A 23,287-nucleotide genomic window follows, 5' to 3' on the forward strand; every position below is an offset into this window, starting at 1 on the left:
CTCCTAATCCAGGAGAGGGTACACTTGTCCAAGCCATGGGCTACCAGCTTTTCCAGGAGTATATTATGGGAGACAGTATCAAAGGCCTTGCTGAAGTCCAGATAGACCACATCCACAGCCTTCCCCTCATCCACCAGGTGGGTCACCTGATCGTAAAAAGAGATCAGGTTGGTCAGACAGGACCTGCCCCTCCTAAACCCATGCTGGCTGGGTCTAATCCCTTGTCCACCCTGAAGGTGCTGTGTGATTGCACTCAGGATGAACCGCTCCATAACCCTACCAGGCACAGAGGTCAGGCTGACAGGCCTGTAGTTGCCAGGGTTCTGCTTGCAGCCCTTTTTGTGGATTGGGGTGACACTGGCCAACCTCCAGTCATCTGGGACCTCCCCAGAGAGCCAGGACTGCTGGAAGATGATGGAGAGTGGTTTGGCAAGCTCTTCTGCCAGCTCCCTCATCACCCTGGGATGGATCCCATCTGGTCCCACAGACTTGTTAGGATCCAGCTGGCTCAGTAAGTCAGTAACTATATCCTCCTGGAATACAGGAGGGCTATACAGCTCCCCCTCCCTATCTACCAGCTCCAGAGGCCAGTTGTCTTGAGGGCCACCTGTCTTACTGGTGAAAACTGAGGCAAAGTAGGTCTGAGGTTGAGCTGGCAAAATGCCAACTCCCCCACACAGAGTGTCAGAAAAGGGAAAAAGAAAAAAACCCTGGAAACTCAAAGCAGATTTAAACTTAAACTAATTATATATACTTATATAGAAAAGAGAAAAATTAAAAGAAAACTACAATATATCACACACTTACAGAAGTTAGATATAACAACAATTTTCTACTTACCACTCAAGACAGATCTCATTACTCTGCATCTACAAAGCACTCCAAAAGACACCTAGCAAAGAACAGAAAGAAAGAATAACAATAAAATATTTTTTCCCTGAATTAAAACAAAATGCGACGTAGTGGTGGCAGCAGCAAGACCCAGTGGCAGCGTGTCCTGTCTCTACTGCAGCCATGATGCCAACTGAACTAAGCCACTCCTATTTGGCTTTTGTGGTATGGAATACTATTGGCCAGTAGTAGTTAGCTGTCAGCTAGGCCAGCCCAGCTCAAGTCAGGTGATAATTTCAGTCCTACTCTGAAATCTAAAGCCTAAATTTAGTCCTACACCTAGCTAAACCTATGAAGAAAACGAGAAGTACACACTTCCTACACCTCCTTTTATATTTTATTTGACATCAAATGATATGAAATATCTCTTTGCTTAAGTCAGGTGATGCTTGTCCCCTCCAATCTACATAATACTATCTGGGACTACTAAAACTAAGGCCTGATGTAGACCTAGCTAAAACTAAGCCCAAAACTACCACAAAAAACATAATTAGAAAGCATACTTAACACCGTATCACAGTGATTCATCATCACCATAGCTCGGCTTCGTGAACGAAGATTTGGGAAGGGCTCTCCCCACGTGGGTGTGCCCTTCCAGCCTGTTCAGTGGATTTTTTAGATGAGGCACAGTGTGCGCAGAACTGGCCCCACCGTTTAAGTCATAAGATCCCTTTGCCATGGCCAAGAGAGCTTGGACGGTGACAGTGAAGTCCTCAGGACTAGAACCTACAGTCCCTGGTATTCCCAGAAGGTCTCCCATCCAAGTAATAACTGGGGCTGACCCTGCTTATCTTCCGAGATCTGATGGGATCAGGCATCAGGATGGCATTTAACTACTTATTACAGTGTTTAAGATTATATTTAAGACCTTCCCAGATGTTGCAGTTTACAGTTTGAATAGTATTTCAGATCTATTCTGAATCCTTGTCCATCACTTTCATTTACCAGATACACTGGCTTATAACTTCTCTAGTAGGTTGTACTTGATTGTACCTTTTAGTTGTTTGCAGAATACTTTCTTGTGCAATCTGTGCTCCTGCCAGTGCTTATTGCCCAGCAAATATCACAGGAACCAGCCTGTGTGCTCTCAGGAGCTGTCCCAGGCACACAGCCCATGCAGTTCCCCTAAAATGGTACAGCCTCAGGATTTTGGGACACAGGTGGTCTAACCAGTCTGGCTGCAGTTGTGTCCATGCTGACCTAAGCCCTGGAAACTGGCTGAAAAGCTGGTCCTTAGCACTTAGCTCAGGAGCAGGAAAACATATTTCGTAGCTGCTGAAAGCTATTAAATACCTGCTTTTAATAGGACTAATTTAAACTAACAAACATTTATTTGGGTTGTGCATTGCTTTCAGTGGCTCAGTTAATGCGGCTGAGTAATGAATGGAGGCACCACTGGATTGTACTAACACTGCAGTACTACGTTAGCAACCTTTTCGTCCTGCTCAGGAGGCTGTAAAATGCTTTGTTCCTCACAACATAAACACTATTATACTACTATCAGGGCTGAATTTACTTACCATTAAGCAAATGTAAACAGTCCTGCATTTGGCACTGCCCAAGTAACTGACAGGAGCTCAGGAATGCTGCCACAATACACAGCCAGATGTTTTGGGGAGTGGAGGGGACATTTCAGAATCAGCCCAAAATTCCCTGCTCTGGGGATGAGGACTTGGATCAGTGCAGACAAAAGCTGAAAAAGCTAGGGCTAGCACTAATGACTGCAAGCTGCTGCTCTCTGATGCAGGAGCCACTGCTGGATCGTACAGTGGAGATGGGACCTTAGTCATGCTTCTAAGCTCTGTTCAAACGCTAAATGTGTTGAAGGCTTTAGTACAGCTTGGGAACAGGTTCCTTGAAGAAATTCCTGGTATTTCCTGGTTCCAGGCAGGCTGAAAAACACTGTGAGAATGTATTGGCTTTTGGTATATCCATTTATGGACATGAATCAAAGGAACTGCAGGGAGGAAAAAAAGTGGAAAATTAGAGGAAAAACAAGTTAACTGAACTACTTCCTCTCTCAGATTCTTCTTGGGGTTTGGGCAAAGCCTTACACTAGTTTTTCATCCCAACTTCTCCTTGCTAACTACCTCCATATGTAGGCATAGTGTAACATCAGTTAAAGCCACATTTAAGCACTGTTTTTAAGAAACTAAGGTTTTTGGCGGTGGCATGCAAAGTCAGAGTGGGCGAATTATTATATATTTAGGTAAGAATATTACAGTTGCTTCTTACATTTAATGTCCTTTTCAGTGTAATGGTACAAGGGTTTTCTTCAAGTGCAATGTCTGAAAAAGCTATGCTACGTGAAAAAAATCCAAATAATCTAGTTAAGAGTATGCTATTTCTAGCTGTGTTCAAAAGCCAGTTTTCTCAGCTGAGTCCCCGTCTTTGTGAGATAAACAACTGGATACTGTTCAAAGACTTATGAATTCCTGTGTGGTTATGGATCATTAAAAGTGGCTCATTCTTGAAGAGTTTCTTAACTAGTGTCTTTTGGATGTTTCTTAGCTCTAAGGAATCTGACAAATTTCCATCTGGACAGTAGAGTCTATTTCATGTGAAAGGGCTATAATCTGTGTCTGTTGTTCACATCTGTATTGTGTTAGAAAGCTAAGCTGTAAATCCATGCAAAAGTGTTATGGTAGAAAAATCTGAAATACAATGGCTTAGAGTTATTTCAAAGTATTTAATACTGTGTTCTTCAGCCACCTTCAATTTCTATTTAATGTTAAATTGAGTCTCTTATTAAATGAGTATTGACTTTACAGTGGTCCTTTACCAACTACATTATTATTATAGCTGAAGATCCATTTTAAGGAGCTAGTCATTTGAATGAATATACTTTCATATATGAATAAAATATTTTAAAAATGTACAATAGGATTTTCTGAGGATGTAAACAGCCAAAAGCAAACTTCTAAACCAAGGTATTTTGGAAGGAATTTCAACCAGTGTTCCCTTGCATATAAGTGACTTTGGACTTTTGAAATCAAGTTTTTATTCTTCCATCTACGCATCTTAAGCACAAAGAATAAAATTGGGAAATTTCTTTATGGTTGAAAGGCCCACATTGTAGCCATCATTTAAGATGCCATAAATTCCACACATGGGCTTTTTCCCAGAATACCTTTGAAAGAAAGTCTTACGAACAGTATAATGCCTACCTACACCTCTAGGAGACCTTACAACAAAATATTTAAATTTCTTTCCCTTCAGAGATAAAACCTTCAGAGGTGTGACACCTGTGAAATGGTGTAAAATATATGCCTCTGTCAAAAGACTACACAAGTTTCTGGAAAAAAACAGAGCGCAATTCATCATAATGCAGAGATACCTGAGATTTATGATCCCTGACATGCTCACGGGAGAGCAACTTCCTAAAGAGATTTGCATATGCAGCACACTTCCTTATTTTGATTCACAACAGCAAACCACTATATTAAAATATTCTGACAGGCCTCTTCCATCTTCTACTGGCCTGTGAAACAGTGCAATATTTTGTCAGATGGCTGGCAAGGCAGTTTCATTGAGTTACCAAAGAGAGGATAGGTAGAAGTACTGGGCTATTTTGATGGACCTTCTTTGTGAGTGTCGAACTACACATAGCCCTTCCTAAACTGCTGCCACTCGCTGACCCTCCAGGCTTGTATGCCAGGCACAGCTGGCAGACAGTGCCCAAGGAGGCCACAACCTTGTGTGGCTTAGGTGTTGGGGACTGGAAGCAGAACCTGAGTGGCTGCAGGGGACTGGGAGCAGAACCTGAGTGAATCTCATGAGCTGGTCATGAGGCTGGCATTACAAGGAAAGGCTATACATTACAGTATCTGATACCAATCTGCAAGACTGCAGGGCAGAGTTGTTCATCAACAGGCTTAAGCGATGTCATAAACATCCAATCTCTTATTGGCATTAATTCCAACCTGCCATTGTGCTTCTTTCTGTTCTTGTGTTGGTGAGAGCTTCTACAGTGATGGCTATGAATGAAGTCCATATACATCCTGTCCTTGCTGGAACTAGAAAAGAATTTTCTTGTTATTTGGGGGTGGAGCCACAGTAGCAATAGGACAATCAGTCTTTGGTGTTCTGAGTGTTTGAAGTGTTTCCAGGGTGAACTGAATGGCAGCATCATATTCGTAACCTGAAAAAAAATTCAAAAAAATGCTGGATAGTCTAGGGAGTTTAAGAGCCAGAGGCTACCCAAAACTATTTCATATGGAGCACAGAAAGCCACTTCCTCATGCCAGGAGAATTCCTTGTGTTTTTCAGAGGAAGGGAAAATGCTTCTATGGCCTTGAGCAAAGCCTGGTGAGGCCATTGGCAAGACTCCCATTGACTTGCCATTAGTTTAGGGCTCTGTTGTCCATGATTAGTCAAAGCTGGTGTTACACTGATTTGCTGCTAATGCTAGCTGAAATCAATGGGATTGGAAGGTGCTCAAGAAGGATGGACATTTTTGTAAGCTAACACTCTTTCAGTACCAGGAAATTCCAGATTGAACTTGTTTGCCTGAAAAGGATTCTTGTTGGAGAGCCTGTGTTTTTTTCTGAAAAAACAACTAATGCTTCTAGTGCAAAGGTTAATTTTGAATTCAAAGAATCAACTTGTCATAATAAAGGGACAAAACAGTCTGTTATTAATGTGGAACTAGCACAGGACTGAAGTTTCTCTTTAGCTTTAGGGAGAATGAGGCAAGTGACTCACAACTGTCCTTATACTATTTTTTGCTTATCTAAGAATGTTTGGACCATTATCAAAATGTGTAGCTCTTACCATACTTCTCATCTGTGGGCCTGCAAGAGTTTGAATCAATGGACACTTTACACAGAACTGTCATGTAAAATGATTGCCCCAGTCATCAAGCAAGAAGGTAACCCAGGTAATTGCCATCCGAGTTCAATGCTCTGTCTACCATACCATTCTTAGCTGTTAATTGAAGTAAAACTACACCTAAATTCACCCTAGTCTGCATGAAGGTTAAATTGGATAATTTTCAGAGCCCCCTTCAAACCTGTATTATTCTGTGATTTTTATGTACAACTCATTAGCTCTTCCCTGAGAAATGTACCAAATTTTGGACTTCTGGATTTGACTCTAAGAGTCAAGAGCCACTTCAGTGCTTTCAATAATTATTTTCCTTACCTTAGTTCAAAACAAATCATTGCATGGTGTACTACAGTAGCAGTTCAATACCATGGTGCCAAGGTGGCTCCCTTCAAAGCCACATGTGAGGCATGACAGACCTGCTCCAATTTCTAATGTCCCTTCCCTCCATTCTAAATTCAGAAGAGTAACAAGCTACAGTTGGTTCAGTAGTAACAGAATAAACAACTGTAATTCATTAGCTTATTTCTATGTGTATGTGCTTCTGGACGAAGAACCCACCGCACATTATTTGATTTTTATCTCCTGCAAAGCCCAACAGTTTTAGGAATATGTAAAGGAATAGTGAAGACTAAAGGTAAATGAAATACCAAGCCATTTATATAAAAAATATAAATACTTTATTTTCAACTAAAAAGGTGCAAACATGTAACTTTTGGTCACACTTCTCAACAAATAAACTGTCCAAAAAGAGCCATAGTCAAAGAAAGAAACAAATGCTCAAGTGGAAAGACTGATGACCTACAGAAGAGCCATTTTTCTTAAAGCCACTTGTCCTATAAAGTGTGAGTAAACATATTTTGCCAGATGAATGCTTCGTAACACTACAAGCACCGCAACTTCATCTTGACCTCAACTCACCATTTAGCCCTACCTGAATAATTTCCACCAGAGTATCTATTTCATGCTTTGAATGCATTGTCAAACAAGCTTTAAATTTACCTATCTTGTTCCAAAAAAGAAGGCTATCATTGAACTTTCAAAGCAATAAACAAAAGCACAAAACTTTAAATTAATTTAGATAACTGTACAAAGATATATACACACAGTATTTACAATATTAATAAAAAGTAGCTTGTTACAGGTAAATTAACTGCCACAAGCTGTCCAGTCTAATAGACATGATTCTGATTCTTGTTGACCAAGCCATCTGAATCAGTGTGTCAGAGCTGAAACATTACTGTCCTGACTAACAGAACACCTTCAACTTATCACTTTGCCGGGTGTTTGCATTCCAGCTGTTTCTGTCACTAAACCAGTGCCACCAAACATGCTAACGGTCTGCTTCTCAATTGCACTACTAGGTGAAGCATGCTGTACCACATGAAGGGAACATTTGCTTGAATCTGCTTTTCCTGCCTATTTCCTTTAACCCCATCACACCACCTCAGGAACAACTTGTTCTGAAGCTTTGTCTTGCTGTGGTCCCACTGTCCAATTTACCTTCTTCTTCAAATCACCCTTTGGGGTCAGTAGAAAAATTGTCTTAAGTCACATGGAGCAGTTTGTTGAAATTGAAAAAAAAACTGATTTAAATACCTTGTGCTATTGAATCATGTTTACAAAATGAGATGCAAATCAGTTCAAGTTGAGAATCTAGTCAGCGTCTCCTTCTGGCTTTATGCCATGTCTCCATACATCTTTCTGTAGTACAGAGACTCAAAGATGTCATTGTCTCCAGGGCAGTTGTAGTGGCACGCGCAGGTCTTGATGAACATCATTTTCCTTTTCATGATCTCCCCATCAGGGCACTTGAACTCCACAGGGAGGGTGGCTGTTCTGTGGGGTGTGCAGCAGCGCCCGTCAGTGCAGACACCACAGAACTTGGCTCTGTAGGTCTTCACGCTGGTGCAGCCAGACAGCTCGAACTTGACGGGCTTGGAGATTTTGGGGGTGCGAATGCACTTTTTGCCTTTCTGTTAGGATGGAAGTGAATAAAATATGCTTAGAAGGTAGGCTTTCACACAGCACTTAAGCTTGCAAGTTAAGGGCAAGCAGACACGCTAATCCTTACTATATTATCATTAGGCAAGACTGTCTTACACTGTGCCATACTACAGTATGAGAGAAAATTAAGGACATTTAATTGTAAACTGTTCACCACTAGGGTGAAACTCAGACTTCAAGGAAAATCACTTGAAACTGACTACCTGTCAGAACTGCACCTTTGATCACTGGCCTTTTGCTAGTGGATGGAAGCATCCTCGAAGATCATACATAGAGATAATCATATTTACCTTGATGTTCTCCTCCAGATCTGCTTCACAAGGTCTGACCATGCAGAGTCTACTCTGTTTCTCCAGTCTGCAGAAGGCATTATCATTGGTGACTCTGGTAGAGATGCCCATGCCACAGGTCTTGGAGCAAGCACTCCATTCTGTGGTTTGCACGAGGCAGTTGGCACGCATCATTGTTGGATCCGGACCATACGTGTCTTCCAGTCTGTAAGCTGCAGGAGACAGAAAAACAAAATGAGACCACTGCCTGACTTCACATGCCTTACTAAAGGCTACTTTCTGCTCCTGAAAAATTCATGCAGACACTTATCTGTGGGGTGACTTCATTTACTGCAGCATCCAGCTGCTGGGGCACCCTGTGTCAGCCCATCCCACGGCCTTCAACATCCATGCCCCTTTCCCCCAGGTGCCATCCACAAAGGGATTCCCACTCACCAGCGAGAGCAGGTCCCACGGCAGTCTGCTCTTTGGCCTCATCGCAGACCCACTCCTCGCAGCACTTTCCAGGGAGCTTTACCCGGCGCGGGTAGGGGCAGTCGGGGCTGGGCAGGCGGACGCCCATGCTGCAGAGTGGCACGCAGCCCACCGCCCCGTCCAGGCAGGTGCACTGGTACTTGCAGCTGCTCTGGAAGGACTCGCCGCTCCGGTACACCATGCCGCTGAAGACGCACGGGGCACCGTCCCGAGCTGCGAGGGGCAAGAAGCAGAGGGTGAGGCGGGCGGGCGGTGCGGAGGTTCCCTTTTCCCTCGCTCCCTTGCCCGGCGTGACTTTGTCCCCGTCCCGCGGCAGCCCCGGCCCCCACTCACCGGTGCAGACGCCGATCCTGCGGTTGGCGGGGGAGCCGAAGTCGCAGAATAGCCCCTTGTGGTGGTCGCAGGGGTCGCGCTCGGTGCACAGCTCGCCCAGCTGCTTGGCGCAGACGCGGCAGCAGCCGCAGCCGTCGAGCACCAGGGAGACCCCGGCGGGGCAGGTGGGGCCGGGCTCCGCGCCGCACTGGCACTGCCCGCTGCACTCCTGGCCCTGCGCCGCCTGCAAGTGCCCGGGGAGAGAGAGAGGGGGGAGTCAGACCCGCCGCCGGGACCGCCCGGACGGGGCAGGGGCGGCAGGGCCGCGGGCAGCAGCACTTACCGGGCTGAGGAGGGCGAGGAGCAGGGCTACGGCGAAGGGGACCATCCTGCAGCGGTCGGCGGCTTGTGGGCGGCGCGGCGGCGGCGCTGGACAGGCAGCGGCGTCGGGCTGCGGCGTGGAGGTGAGCCGGGGTGAGCAGGGAGCTTCCCACCGAGCGGTTCTCCTCGGCGGCGCGGACGGGGCTGTGGCGGGCGGCGGGCGCTGTGCCGGCGGATAGCTGCTGAGTGCTGCGCGGCTCTGCTGTGCTGTGCTCCGCTCCGTCCGACTGCGGCGGGAGACTTGCTGTGTGACTGCCGAGTGCCGGGACGAGCGCCGCTTTATAGGCGGCGGCGGCGCGGCTTCGCCAATGGGCTGAATGGGGCCGCGGACAAACAGCGACATTCCGCGCATTCCTGCGCGCCGCGCCGCGCCGCCCGCCCCGCCCCGCGCCGCCGCCGCCGCCCCGGAGCGGCCCTGACCCCTGACTCCCGCATTCCTCCGGTTGTGCCCCCCCCCCCCAGCGCACACCCCCCGCCCCGGTGTTTTATTTTTCCTCCCTATGTGTTTTAAATGTGAGTCACCGCCGCTGCCAGCGCTCCCGGCCGCCCCCGGCAGCGCGTTATCCCGAGGCGGGCGGCGGGTCTAGAGTGAAGGGGCGAGGGGGGTGGTGGGGTGGTTGCCAGGGCTGGCCGGGGGAATCCGTCCTTTCCCTTAACCTACGCTCCCCCGGCAGGGAGGACGGGGGCGGGGGCATCCGTGGCGCGGGGTACCCGGTGCCCGGCGGCGAACGGTCCCGGCGCTTTGGTACCACCGAAAAAAGGTATAATTACGCTACCGGGTATAAATTGACTCTGTGTACCACTGAATCATACTGGATATTTGTAATGTGTTCCTTTCCCTAATACATGCTCTCTATGAATAGAGAGAGAGTGCCTATTTACTCTGAAATACTTGGCACTGTGAGTGGAGTCTGAAGCATGGAAGAAGCGGGTATTATTTTCCCACTGCCTGTGTGCAGCTGTCATTTCTGAGCAACACGTCCCTCGCACAGCCCTGCCTTCCAACCTTGTTAATGGTCTACCCCAGGATTACAAGGAGAAGAGACTGGCATCCCAACCCAGTCACCCAAAACCTTAACACTATGGTTTGTATTTGATTGAACCCGAGACATAAGCATTGTGGCTTGTATTAAGTCATTGTAGATAACTGTTACGTTTTGTTTTTACTAGAAGGGATGGTTCTTCCCCCACCTCCTGTGTACATTTGAATATTTGGTGATGTCATGTTGTTTGACCTCCACTTTAACACAAGGAATGACAGTATTTTGGCCTTTGACCTGTAAAAGTGTGTTGTGTTTAGTGAGAGAGACTGGCTTAATGCGTCATGTTAAGCAAACTGAAATCTGATTGTTATCTTAAAAGATGCCACCTTTTGTATGCAGGCTTTCTCCTGCTGTCGTACCATGCCCCTCTCCTACTTCTTCCCATCCCTCCATATGTAGGCATACTTCCATGCTATGATGCAGCAATGTGTATGTACAGGATTCATGAGGGAAAAAAGTTCTTCATGTTATGCACCAGTTGGACTGTTGTAAAACTGTCTTTATATTTTTCCAGCATTGTACTCTGGCTGGTAAAGTAATTTGGATGTCATTTTTTCTACTTGAAATTCTCCATTAAAAGAAATGAAATTGTCTCTGAAAGAAAAAAATAAATCCCAGAGGAATTGTTATGGTAAATAATATATGTTCCCAAACTCATGAGGCCTCCCAAAATCTGTATTTACTTGAAGGACTCCAGTGGCCTCGGTGCTGGGTAAATACTATGTGTACCAAACTATGTATGACATGCATACCAAAATGCAAATGTAACCAGGTAAACAGAATGCCTTTTTAAAATGCCTAAATAAGGTAGAAGAACATCTGAGAGAGGCTCTAGACATGTTTTATAACTTTTCATGTAAGAGGTTTTTTTAGAGATACAATTTTATTAAACAAAACCTAAGAATCTCACTGACAGAAAAGTGTGTTTAAAAGTAACAAACCACCAGAAAACCAGGAAATCCAAAATTAAAGGATAAATCTGTCCTAAGTCTTCCCGCTGCAGGCCAAGTACAGCAAGCCCTATACACTTGGTGCCCTGAAAAAAATGACTTTAATAGGTATTTGGAATTCAGAACTAATTCTGGTCTTGCACCACTGTGAATTGGACATTAGCCCACTAAATCACAAGTTGTACCAGCCCATAAGGGTGGGTAAGAATCAGAGTCCTTAGGAGTGCCTTTTTGCCATTTTGGTTTCCGTGCTGCTAGATGTGTCACAATGGGTACCTCATTTGTGCATGTATGTTGTGCGCACAGGGAACCTGGAGGCAAAGGCAGTTCTTTTAGAGTCCAATTAGTCTTCAGCTTATTCCTTCTGATGGCAATATCACAGGATCATTGAGGCTGGAAGAGTCCTTCAAGATCATTTAGTCCAACCAGCAACCTGACACCACCATAATCACCCCTAAACCATATCCCTGAATGCCACATCCAGGTGCCTCTTGAATATGCCATGAGTTGAAGAAGTATATCTTTGCACTGATGCATAAAATGATTAAAATGCACTAATTTTGACTTCCATGCAGGTGTTTATACAGCACATGCTTTTAAGATAGTATATTTTTTCTTCTGAAACTAGGAATTCACTACACTGGTCCTGCAGACTTGTTTACACAGCTATATACGGTATGTGTGTGTCTACATCAGCTTCAGTTGATGAAGTCTTGTAAAATGTTCAGGTGTGGATTGCTACATTCCTCTCTTGTGTTTTTCCTTCTTTTTTTTTTCCTTCTTCCCCCCAAAAAGTCACTTGATCAGGTATCAGACATAGTGAAAACCTGGCAAGACTACAGGAAAGTGGCTAGACTTGGAGTGTTTGTGTACTTAAAGAAAGAATCTTGCACATTTTCAACTTTCAGTCACAGATATTTTTTTATAAGAGCAATTGGAGGTCTGAGCCAGCCCTCAAAGCGGAAATCAAAAGCTCCCAGAGAAACATACCCGAGGAATGTGAATCTGATCCAACAACCGTAGGCAATGAACATACAGTACTGTCAGTCTTATAGGAAGTCTGGCCATATATGGACATCTGGACCCTGAGCTGTTTATCATCACCATACGCTTGTAGCTGGCTTCAGACATTTTTGGCTTGCTTCAGGTTTAGCATGCCAATTACTTCCTTTCCCAAAATGCTCACTAGGATATTTCTTAAAAATTGTAATAAATATATCTCAAAATTCTGAGAGGTCTGGTTAAAGTTACGTTAGTAGGCTTTTTGCTTAAAATGCAGATTCCAAGCAAGACTTACTCTGCTAGCTCAGAAATAGACACAGAATAAAAACAAAGAGATTGATTCCATCGTGAATGTGGTTGCCTGGTATTTCTCTTTCTTAGAAGTCATCTGGTAGCTTATTCTACCTATCTGTAGACATAGAAGGGACTCTGAAGTAGATTACTTGCCGGACTTTTACTCAGTCTTTTTCTGGAGAGATGTGTGAGCTCATGAATGAATAAAGGTAAAGCAAAAACTACATTTCCCAGGATCTGTCAAGCAAGTTATCCATGTTGTGTGACTTGTATTGCTGTGTTAGAGTGATACAAAGCCTTTTGCTTTGTAGCCATGCCAGTTCGCATCAACTAATCTTACCAATGAGAGATATTAGCTCTTCTCCAAAGTGAACCAGAATAAGAAGGCTGGAAGGGGCAGTGAGCATAAGGCCTATCTAAATGTTTATTGCCAAACTCATGGACCTAGTCCCAGTTCCTTGAGATACTGGTTCAGATTCTCTGCTAGCATCAGTTGGGCAGATCACTAAATATATTGTTGGCCATGAAAATTCTTGGACTTGAGTTAGCAGACCTGAGTTTTGTTGTCCTCTGTAGTCATTATTAATTAAACTTAAGATTTTTTTTATGTTTTAACGTGCCATATTTTGTTATTCCTAGAATCACTGAGAGTTGCTGCTTTAAGCTCTTGGCTTTATTTTTAAAAAGTAGCTGGAGTTTTTGTGAACGTGTGCGATCTTAAATCAGCAAGGAGATTACTGGAAGTAAAAATAATGTAAATGAGTATTCAAAGCACATGTAAAACTATTTGTACAAAAGTGAGATTGTAAGCAGCCTGAAGCCAAATGTTCTTTACCTGCTGAGCCTCAGATTTAGTTTATCTGATTTTATTCTGAAATATTTGCCATAGACCTTATAAGCACTGTAGTAGCAGCATTCACTACATCTGCGAGGAGGATGGTGGTGTCCTGAGTTTTTGTGGGAAAGTGTAGTGCTCTTCCACAGCTCACATAGGTGAGTAAGGAGGGAAGAGGCTTTCAGTTGTTTATTTCTCAGATTTAACTGAGGTTTGCAGCCTCTTGCCATAGTAAGTCAACTAGTGTAGGACTGCAGTGAGTCACTAACCACTTCTTTGACAATTGTCCCATAAATGGTTAACAATTCATAAAAAGTTAGTGTCACTGGCTGAAGAGGAAATGCAGCCAGGGGCTGACTCAGAACATGCACCATAAATCCTTTCAAGATTCTCAGAGGAACCACGTGGAAAACAGCTGGAGGAACACTTCCTCCCACTGTCATGGATTATGTGGGCAGGAATGAATCAGATCTGCTTAGTCTACAATGCATGTGATTTTGTTTTCAGTCTTTCAACCTGCTTCTCTCAGGAACTGTCAATGTAAATTTTGAGGGTTTGTGTTTTTTTTCCCCAAGCTGAGAGAGACATTTAATTAATAAGATTTGACCAGATTAGGAACTTCCCTTAACAAATGCAGTGTGCTCTGCTGTAAACTATGGCATATCATAATTTATATTGTAGCTGCTGTGGAGAATCCTGTGAGATACGATAGTCCATATTGTCCGATAAGATAGGGTTGATACTTGTACATGCAGGGGTGACAGAGTGTTTTCTTTGGGGACAAGGGGAGAGAGAGAACTGTCTGTAAAATTTGCTCCATTTCTGATGCAACCTGAGTTACTGACCTTGGTATAGTGAGCTTTTCTGTTTACACAGCCCTTCCTGAGAAAGTAGAAGAGTTGGTTAATTGTATAGGTCTGTAATGCCTCTGAGGGACTTGATAAGCACACTCCATTGTCTGACCTGCAAAGCAACGTAACATCCTCAATGTATTAACATTGGATTTTAGAGATTGTGTGATTTTTCAGGATAATGGTTCCCCATGTTTCAACTGCCAGCTTGGCTGGCTGTTTTTTTCAGCAAGAGATATGTGGTATGTGACCTGTGTAAATACATCTGTACGAGTGACGCAGACAGGGAAACTAGGATGTGACCTACAACAGCCAAGGTGGCTTCCTTATTGACCCACAGATGTGTATGAAATTTAGCAACTACCAGGCCAGGTCTGAAAACCATTTTAAAATGCTAATTCCACTGGTTTTGGTGAGAAATTCTCTGTCGGACCATTATTCACTTGGAGACAATAAAAGCAGATAACCCAAGAAATGGGCATTTTTAGGGGAGTGGGAACATGTCTAAGGTATTTTGATTTCCTGTGGGAACTAATCGAGGAAACCTAGTTGTTTTAAATGGCAGTGGTCTCAGGTCCAGAGTTTACAACCATGTTTCTACAGATGTCTTAGTGATGAGTGGCTTTTAAGTAATAAGCATGATGTTGTAAAAGTGGTAGGACTCTCACTAACAGCAAATGTTTCTGAGCATATTACTCCATTTATAACCATTTTATTAAAGGCTTTTAAATAGAAATCAAGGTTAGGTTTTTACTGTACCTAGGTGTTTGTTTTGACCATTTTGGGGAATGGAGTCTTTATGAAGATTGAGCCAAAAAAGTTATTTGTGGTGCATTTCTTGTGAGGAAGTTACCCATGATAGATCTTGTGGAAAAGTCTAACCTTAATAGCATGGTAGATCTGTATGATTATTTAATATTCAGTTATGACATGGGCTGAAAAGACAGTTCAGCAATTGCCTTTTTTCATTGCCTAAGATTTGCAAAGTATTTGGAAATCTTAAAACTGTGCTAAGCAATTTTCCTTTGTGAGTTATGAACTTAGTAATACAAAAATTTCAGGTGAGTTTTAAAAACATATAAAACTAGCAACATCTTTTTCTTTCTTCTTATGTCACTCATAGGCTACAGTTTCAAATTCCCCGGGAACAGCTTTCTTACCTTACCATCTAAATTCAGTGAAACTTTGCCTCGGCCTTCAAGTAGCTTTGTCCTTGATAAATGGCTTACAAAGAGTGACGGTAGAGTGCATGACTTGGGAAGTGTGCTTTCTATTTCTTTTTTTTTGCCATCAAGCTGCCACAGGGGGGAGTAGAAGTTTGGAAAGGACTGACCTGCCTAGGAAGGAACCGAGGCAAGTGTTATATTCCACATGTGTCCCCTGGCCAGTCCCTCACGGGCAGACGAGGAGGAGCAAAAGAGCAGATGTGCTAGGAATGTAGGGCTTGGTTGGAGAAAGGAGCTAGAGGGTTTCTGCAGCTGGGACAAGCTGAATGGTTCACTGCATCACAAAACCACGCTGTTTTTCTTATTCATTCCTACCAGCTTTTCTGTCCAGATGTAAGAGGAATGTGACTGAATTGTTTTCCTGCCTCAGGAGGGAGGATGACACGTGGGAGTTGTAAAGTACTTGCAAAACCCCTGTGGTTCTGACAAAAGGCTTTTCCCACGTTAGGGCTCTTGACTAAGGAAGAAAAAAATGCGAGGCAGAGGCAAGGCAGAGGACACAGGGAGGACAGTTTTGCCCAGTTGATAGAGTTCTTGTGGGACTGTTAGTGTTGCTGAAATCCACCCTGTCTGATTAATGCATGAGTAATTGGACTCTCTGGGTCGTCTGCAGCCAGGATGGGGAAGGGCCATACGTTCCTCATATCTGGGCCATGGCTGCAGGATTGCTCTCTTGTCCTGTGTGTGACCACAGCTACGCTTGCCAAGTGTAGTCTGTGGTAGCAGCGTGGCTGTCAGCCACCATTCTGCCCTGTGGAGGGGTTTGGTGCAGTTTTGTGGAGGAGGGATGTGGGCAGTGATGGGGATGTAAGAGTGTGAGTTGAAGGAGTGGATTGGCATTTCGGAGTAGGGCAGTGTAACAAGAGAGTAGAAAAGGGTTTATCCCTCCTGTTAGCTTCTCACCCATGTGCTGAATTTGAGCATTTACAACCAGCCATGGTGCTAAGTGGGAAAGGCTAAAAAGGGCTAAAGAGAGAGGTGCACACCTGTGTTTGTGTGGGAGGGGTTGTGGGGGAAAGGGGTGGACAGGAGGGAGTGGAGAAAATGGTGCATGAGGAGAGTGCTGTAAAGGATTAGGTGGACTTTGCAGCTTCCTTCCCACTGCTTTCACAACATTTTACCATCAGGAAACTGCTCAGGTCAGTTCAACCAGGAGCAAACTCAATTGCCTGAAGATGAGAGATGTGTCTGCAGCAAAGTCTGGGTGCTCCTGTTCTCCGCACCTTGGCATGCCATTCTCTGTTTTCTCTTGCCCCACTGCTCTCAGGAATAACCTCCACTGAGAGGCACAGTGCAATGACTACATGTTTCTTCCTTTGGGGGGTTTGTGTTAGGGAGTTTTATTCTTGGACAACCTAGTCAACAATGTCAGGAAAGAATGAAGTAATTTTCAGGAACTAGTTAATGATCAGGAAAGCAACTGATAGAAATGAACCAGGCACGTTTTTTTATAAAATCCTCCAGATCTGAATGCACAGACCTATAATGAGATATAGTAAGTGAGGAAAATGGAAGAATTAAAGGAGAAACACATTTATGTTTCTGTAACCTATCATGAGAAATAACAGTGATGTGTATTACTTGCTAAATGTGTTATTTTAGAATGCAAAGGGAAATACGGCAAGCAGGTCTTTGCTTTTGGTTTTAATGACAATAATAGGATAGGAAGGAAAACAATTCTTTGGGTAAGATTTTTTTTTGCGCATTTTGAATGTCTGTGATTCCTGGACTTTTGAACTATCATCAAAAGGAGGCTGGGTGAAATCCACATTCTTTGTGTTTAGTATATTGATAAATTCAATGCGTGCTCCACAACCTTGTGCCTAACATACGCACACACAAAGAAAGAGAATTAATAGTCCAGTTTCCAAATAAGACATAAGGCATTTGTTTATGCTTTTGGGAGGTAATGAGGTTTGAGTGGAACTTTGTTAAGTGTAATGAAATTCTTAAGGAATGCAAGACTGGTTTTGCTCAAGAATAAACATCTAAGATAACAAGAATATATATACATTTTCCAAACTTGTTCCTAAACCTCAAGTTTCTTGTTTTTAGTTAGGATAATTGTTGCAAATTTGGGAAGTTAACCAGACATAAAAATGCAAAGAGAAGGAGATAAAATTAAGTAAATTCTGACTGGCTTTAAAATTTTGCCTTTATTCCAATGATACATGAATTATAGAAGGGATTAAAGTCAGACGCATACTGAAGGTTGTACCACAGTTGACTGCACTTGGACTCTTGCAGTAATAAAACCCCGGAGAACACTGACCTGAATCAGTGTCACAATGTCACATAAATCCATTTTAAAGATACCTGAAGTACTTTTTCTAAAGCACTTTCAGCTTGGTTTGTCAAAGCTTTTTTTTTTCCTAGAACATTTGCCGAGAAAATATGCAAAGAAGTGTCAGCATGTAAAAGAAGAGAATGAAAAGGCTGGCACCTAACAATATAAAACCTAAAGCCTGATTAAAATGTTTTTACAAAGTACAGTGTACAGATACTAATTCTGGACATGGTGTGTGTTTTGTAACATTTGAAGAATCAATATGTGTACAGACACAAAACCAAGAGCAAAACCAGCATTATATGGTTTGTAATTCCAGTTTCTATGGGTTTTCTGTTTTCATCACTTTATTCTTATAAGGAAAAAAGAAAAAATAAGTAAATTTTAGGGAAATTGTGCAATCCTTTTCGAATGTTTAAGACATCCAACACTTGGACTAGATGTGTTAGCCCTTCTGTTTCTACTCTTCATTGTGGTTTAGGATGAATGGACAGCATAGTTGCTGTAGTGTAATTGAATTATTCTTCTAATTGAAAAGATATAGATGTGAATTTCTAGGACTAGAAGTCACAGGTTTGTTCATGCAGAGATTAAATTTTATGTTACGTCCAGAACTGATTCCTTGTGTGCTTTTGACATTTTATTGTCATGTATTTACAGCAAGAAGACCACACATGCTATATTTGAAGTCAGATTAGCTGATGTATGGATGAGGTGTCTAATTTTTGTTTCTTGAAGGTCATCAAAGCAAATCTTGTCAAAGTTGGGTTTTTACTCAAAATTCCTTCATTTTTCCTGCTTTTGCTTCAGGTCAACACAGAGCAGTACATTCTCATCATTTAACCGTAAACCCAATAATAATAGGAAACCAAAAAACCCACCTAGGTAACAAGAAGTTCTATCCCACAGACATACTAAGAAAGCTAAGGAGGAATGTAATTGCTGGACTTAGAGCATATTTGATAATCCTGGACTAAGTGAACCAATGAGTTTTGGGGAGAACTAAGATGGGAATAGCAGGGAAGGTGGAGAGAAAAAAACTCCAAAGGTTAAGAGAGTAGAGCAGCCATAATTCGTGTGATACAGGCCCACAGTATTTATGCTGGGAGACTTCTGGTGAAAATAGACGCAGCGTTTGTGATCCTATTGCCTAATGACTGTTCTTTCTTGGAAAGAAGTTTTGAATTGGTAAGTAAGTGTAGGGGATGAGATAATTGTTAGACATAATACAATACCCAGCTGTAGATAGCTTCAGATTGACCATGGGGCAGTGTTGACACACTCCCTGACCAGCTGTAACGTATTACCAGAGCGTGAGAGGTAAAACTTTCTTCCCTGCCAGCCTCTTCTGTTTGCATCTTGCACAGTATTTACTTGTCTTGCATCATTTGTGCATCAAATCTCTGCTCATTTTGGAAGCTTTCTTCTTTTCCTGAATATCATTTTCCTAGACTGAGTCTGAGTGCCTTTTCACCACCTTTCTTTTCACTTGTCTTGAGTGAACTGCCTTCTCTCAAGCAAAGAGATGAAACTGGTTGTTGCTACCTGAAGGGAAGTTATAGCCAGGTGGGGGCTGGTCTCTTCTCCCAGGCACTCAGCAATAGGACAAGGGGGCACAGGCTCAAGCTCTGCCAGGGGAAATTTAAGTTGGATATCAGAAAAAATTCTTTCCAGAGAGAGTAATCAGGCATTGGAATGGCCTGCCTAGAGAGGTGGTGGATTCACCATCCCTAGAGGTTTTTAAACTGAGATTGGACGTGGCACTGAGTGCCATGATCTAGTAAATGGACTAGAGTTGGACCAAGGGTTGGACTTGATGATCTCGGAGGTCTTTTCCAACCCAATTGATTCTATGATTCTATGATTCCTCACCACCTTCAGCCTGAATTCCCATGGGCTTTCTTTTCTGTCTTCAGATCAATGCTCCCCTCTTCAATCAGTGACTCCTTCTGACTATGAGCTTCTAGTGAAGACTACCTTTGCTAGCCTAGGTGAAAAGTTTTTATGAAACAAAGTATAAGTGAATGTAGGAGGCTTTTTGAAAGGCTGTTAAGGGATCTTACAGATTTGTTTAGCCTGTACCATAGCTTAGAGGATCCTGTTAAAACATTTCTGCTTTTCAAGTTGAAATGGTCACTGTGTTTCTTTAGAATATTTTTGGAGATGTTTCTGTGGTTTGTCAGATCTAAAAATAAACTATGGCCAACACACTTTAAAATTATGGCAGGTTTTTTTTTTTTTTGCAAGAGTATATAAAGCAGTTAGATATTTGTTTTCCACTTAGGGAACCAGTCAGAACTACAGTCAAGCTCTGAAAATCTTTTTCAGAACTCCAGGACTATTTTTTTAGTGTGTGTTCAAAATTGGGAGCATCTGCCTGCCTATCTGTTCATCTGTCATATGCAGTTTATAGAGTGTATCATTTTCTCAGCTGAGAGAAGACGACAACAGAACATTTGTAGTCTTTTCTCCCTAAATTTCTGGGCAACTGAGGAGCTTTGATCTAATTTTGTTTTTATTACAAAGAGGAATCCTGATGGAATAGGTCCTGTGCATCGCTTGTGTTAATTTTCAGCAAAACGAAGCCAAGAAAAAACTTGGAATTCTTTTGTTCTTAAACATGTCAATGTTTTGATTTGATTTTGGAAGGGAGAAATTTTGGGGATGTTTATTTCAAATCCACTTTGTGTCAATGACCTGCTGGTCTTGATTGGCCCAAAAAACACTTTTAAAATTTTCACTTTTGAGTGACATTTTTTAATGTCTGCCACTGGAAGTAGGGATGAAGAGATGTTTGTAAACAAGTGTTCTTCAAGGAGGAAAAAAATCCGTTTTCTTGCCGACATGAGGGATCACTTAAAAATATTCTATGATTTATTTAGAGTCATTAAAGCCTATTGTGTAGAAGCAAATCTGTAATGCTGTTTTACTGTTTACTGTTGCTGTAGTTGTTCCTAAACCAAATCCCATTTTTGTAAGTGCCTGCAGTACAGAACCTTGGGCTGGATAATTTAAAATGTCGGTGTTGGACACATGCCACTGAGTCCAACAGGTAGGGATCGATCACTGATGACTTCTTTGGAGACCTTCAGCCATCATTCTGCATCTTCTGTGCTTTTATTTGAGTGCTGTGCTTGAGTGCGCATTATAGTTGGGAATATGGGCTAAATTTTCTCTGTCTATAAAGAAACATTAGTTGTTTGTCATGCCCTTTCATTGCTGGGTTTGCAAGGGGAGTTTCTGAGGCACAGCAGTAGGGATTGAGTCTAGTGAGAGCTGCTTTGGAAACCTGAGGGTACTAAATTGTTCTCTGATGGTACTTGCACACCAGGGTCTTACCTCCCCTTACAGCTGCTTCAGGACTGGTTTGTGTTTATTGAGTTTCACTTAAGTATTCTAACTCTGAACAGCTCTCCAAGGTAGAGTAGCTGGGTTTCCGCCATAACTCTTGAAGCATCTCCCAGAAGGGTGATGTGCCAGAGATGTTTTCAGAGGGCTCAAATGTGGGCTGTGTTGCCAGTGCCTGCAGGGCAGAGGGCTGGTGCAGGTTATTCTTTCAAGGGTCTCCTGCCTGTTGTAGCCAAGGGCAGTAGCATTCAGCACTCGTCAGTTTTACCAGCAGCTGCCCTTTCAGAATCTGTTTTGCAGAGTGGTGTGGGCAAGAGCTGGGCTGCCATCTCTAGAGTACACAGGTTAGAAAAGTCACCCTTACATTTAAGAAAAGAAGAGGAAGCAGCATGATCTCTCTTTCCTGTGCACTGATTTAAATCCCATCCTGTTTTAAACCCCATCTTTGACAGTCTTATCTAATGCTGGCAGAAAAACAAAGGATATTGCTTCTCATCAGGACAGAGCCTGCATTTAGCTTACTTTTAAGTGGCACAATAAAATATGGGAATAGACTTCAGCTTCCCATGTTTTAGTTCTTCTTTTTTAATCCCTGTTTTCATTTTCAGAACTATTTGGATACAAGAAGGCATTTTTTTCTTTCCACTCCTGATTTGTTTGTTGGAGCACTGCCTGCTCACCCTATTCGGATGTCAAGAGACTTTCTATTTTTCCATTTCTGGAATAGTCATTCACGACTCAGTGTTTCTTGAGCAAACTCAGAATTTACAGTGTGTTTATTGGTCTCTCACCAACTGCAGTTTCTCTCTTGTAATATTTAGTTTCAGAGTTTCTCTCAGACACTGTTGTAGAGATTGTCTTCACAAAATAATTATATTGTAAGCCTAGGATTTAAGTGGCTGTCTTCCTAAAGGATCTAGCTAATTAGTAGGTGAAATGTGTTTTAAATAATTTGTTGAACTAATAGATTTAAGACATAACTGATGCAGTAATACATTTTTGATAGTAAACTAGTGTGCAAAGGATACCAGTTGTGTGCAGTGTTGCAGGAATGCACAGTAAAACCGCTTCTGTGTTGAAGAGACCAGGCTCAGGTTCAGATTTTGCCAACTGTGCTGCAGATTAAGAGCAAGCGTATATAAAAAAGCTTGTAAAATGTGGTAAAACAGGAGAGAACCAATAACCCAGGATGGGTATTTCCTCACAGTGCAGGGAAAGTGGGTTGACTTTAGGGGTGTTGCAGTTGAAAGGAAGAGTGAGGAAGAAGAGGTGTGTGGCATAAGCTGGAGCAGAAATAACAAGAAAGGAAAATGCTGAGGGGGAAATTCAACAAATTGTAAAGCAGAAAAACATATGCAAGAATGACTGATAGATTAGACTGTGGTGGGTTTTGCATCAGGACCCATTGCTGTTTGGCCCAACACCTAATTAGCCGGTACAGGGAAACATTAATGGACTTCACAATTTACTTTTTTTCATTTTTACTGCTATGTAAGTTGAAGTGTGGAAGGAAACTGTGGAAGCAAATGGAAGGCTGGAATGTGCTACATGTGCATGAGAGTGGCCAGGGCCACTGAACAGTGCAGTGAGGCAGGAGCAGTGGATGGGAACCAGTATACTCAGTCCATTAAATGAAATATCTGCTAAATCAGACCTGTCCTATGACTGCATTTCTCATTTTACTTCCTTTCTTCCATTTAAGGGTACAACTTTTGGATAGGGACTTTTGGGGGACTGGCTTAAAAAGAAAACTGCATCTATAGTTTGGTTTGAGTGCTACACTTTGAGCCTAATGAACTTGTTCATTAAATTAGTATAATGATTGTGCTATAGAAATAGCCTAGTTTTAAGCCTGGGCATGAAATAATTATAATTTTTTTAAAAACCAAGACTGTTTGTGAATCTTTCTCTTCCTGCTGTGGTCCTTGCTGGGTTTTGTCCAGGATGTCTTTGGAAAGGTGGGCTTCAGATATATTACAAGACATCCTGTGTTATGTGGCAGCTGCATGTTTCGGAAGAAAATGCTGTAGGACATGGCTAAATGTGCATCTGGGCTTCTGGATGTTCATCACCCCCAATTGCAAGCTTCCTGTTCAGTTGCTGATCACTGATTAGCACCGTAAAGCATCACAAACAAGATAGATAGCTTTAACCACTAAAAATTATTTCTCTTCTGCTCTCATGGTCTCTTTGTAAACAGCGAGATGCAGATTTGTTTCCAGGGATCTCACAATCCAGATTTTGGTCCCAATTAGTTATTTCAGGCTCATTT

General features: G+C 42.7%; 1 protein-coding gene across 1 annotated transcript; it reads right to left on the minus strand.

The window, feature by feature from the left end:
• Window positions 1–6,372: 6,372 nt before the first annotated feature.
• Window positions 6,373–9,439, minus strand: CCN2 (cellular communication network factor 2). The gene is made up of 5 exons (XM_071547911.1): window positions 9,142–9,439; window positions 8,820–9,042; window positions 8,448–8,699; window positions 8,013–8,224; window positions 6,373–7,691 (listed from the first exon to the last, which is right to left on the minus strand). Exons 1-5 carry the CDS (start codon window positions 9,184–9,186, stop codon window positions 7,395–7,397), a joined length of 1,029 nt encoding a protein of 342 aa, XP_071404012.1. The 5' UTR covers window positions 9,187–9,439; the 3' UTR covers window positions 6,373–7,394.
• Between the last annotated feature and the right edge of the window lie 13,848 nt (window positions 9,440–23,287).

This window comes from Pithys albifrons, chromosome 2 (genome assembly GCF_047495875.1).
Source record: "Pithys albifrons albifrons isolate INPA30051 chromosome 2, PitAlb_v1, whole genome shotgun sequence".
Taxonomy (NCBI): Eukaryota; Metazoa; Chordata; class Aves; order Passeriformes; family Thamnophilidae; genus Pithys; species Pithys albifrons.